The sequence below is a fragment of the Egretta garzetta genome, unplaced genomic scaffold (assembly GCF_000687185.1).
Source record: "Egretta garzetta isolate BGI_Z169 unplaced genomic scaffold, ASM68718v1 scaffold986, whole genome shotgun sequence".
In the NCBI taxonomy this organism is placed as follows: domain Eukaryota; kingdom Metazoa; phylum Chordata; class Aves; order Pelecaniformes; family Ardeidae; genus Egretta; species Egretta garzetta.
In genome coordinates this window covers 64,315-65,785 of record NW_009259903.1, presented here as the reverse complement: position 1 = coordinate 65,785, position 1,471 = coordinate 64,315, and the positions used below count along the sequence as shown (strand labels likewise).

The 1,471-nt window shown below is 60.0% G+C and overlaps 1 protein-coding gene across 1 annotated transcript in view; it reads right to left on the bottom strand.

The window, feature by feature from the left end:
- Nucleotides 1-1,471, bottom strand: part of LOC104127481 (myotubularin-related protein 5-like) — a gene marked incomplete at its 3' end in the record, with an annotated part of 66,798 nt that overhangs the window by 41,176 nt on the left and 24,151 nt on the right. Inside the window, 1 exon segment of the mRNA XM_035895677.1 lies at nucleotides 854-1,027. Coding sequence (XP_035751570.1) covers nucleotides 854-1,027 — 174 coding nt within the window.

Genomic DNA, 1,471 nt, shown 5'->3' with positions numbered 1-1,471 from the left:
CGGCTCCGGCCCGGGAGGGGAGGGATGCTGCAGCAGAGGAGACACATTCACATCCCGCATCCCTCTCCAGCACAACTTCCATCCAGCCAGCCGAGGTGGTTCTGTTTGGCAACGCCGCCAGGCAGCACGCAAGGGCAGGAGCTACAAATTCCCGCTCCCTGCACACTCCAGAAAACCACCTCGCCAAAAAGGCTGTTAAAAAGAAACCCAGCAGCGGCTGCACCGTACGACCCAGAATCCCCCAGCTGGGCTCCGTCAGATTTTCGGGAGCTGCCTCAGCTTCAGCCCTACGTGCTGTTCACCCAGGACGCCTCCTGACAGCTTGTGGGAAGCCTCGGAGCCACTCCCTGCTCCCAACAGTCCCAACAGGACGGGGCTCCAATTGTTTAAATTCCAGGGATTTTTTGGCTGGACAGTTAGACCCTTGGGAAAAAAGCAGCTTTCCTCTTTCTTGGGACAGTTCCCAAGTCCCCTGCAGCAACCAGGAAACGCTAACTAGAAAAATCATATATATTTTTGCCTCAGACAAAATAGGACAGAAAAGTCTGAAGTCGCGCTGCCGTTACGGTGAGCACGCAAGGAAGCGGCCACCGCCGCTCGTCCCGGTGACCGGCCATACTTGCTGGTGGACACACGGCACGACTTGGTGGCCACAGCGGTGACTGCCGAAGCCAAGTCCCCAGGATGGGGCAGAGGGATGAGGACGGGGACGAGAGACGTGTCCAGCTCTGAGCTCCACAAGCTGGTCGCTCCCGGCCGGGTTAGAGGAGCACGGGGGCAGCTCCCTCTGCAAGCACCAGCAGAGCCCCACGGCTCTCGGTTAAGCCGGAGACAGGAGCGTTGGAGGGCACACGGCACGGGGCGTCCTGATCAGCCTCCAGCAGCCACAGCTCTCGTGGAAGTTCTCCAGCACCAGCACACACAAAGGTGGAGATGAGCGCCAGCTCTGAACGAGGCCACGGAACATGGGAGGCAGTCGAGAGCAGAACTGAGTCCGGACGGGCGAGTAGGGGTGGCTGCAGATCCACTGCTCGGAAAAGGAGCACAAAATAGCAGAGGGAACTTGGGCAGGTCATGGAAGGAGGCGCCGGCTGGGCCACCACCCCTCTGCGGGGCTACCCAGAGCCCCGCACGTGGACAGCGCAAGGCAGAGATCCCAACGTGCGGTGCCCTGAATGCCCCTGACACGCTGCTCTAAGCAAAGGAGATCCCAAGGCCATCAGCTGGACCTGATGATACTTATGGGTCCCTTCCAACTTGAGATATTCTGTGATTCTATTCTATGATTCATTGAAGCCCTGGGGAAGCATGGGGACCCGGAACGCCCTTTGCTACACTGGGTACCCAGGACTCCCTTGGCCAAACACCCCTCATCAAGGATCCCAGAATCCCAGACTGGCTGGGGCTGGCAGGGCCCCCCAGAGCTCACCCAGTGCCACCCCCCTGCCCAAGCAGGCTCACCCAGAGCAGG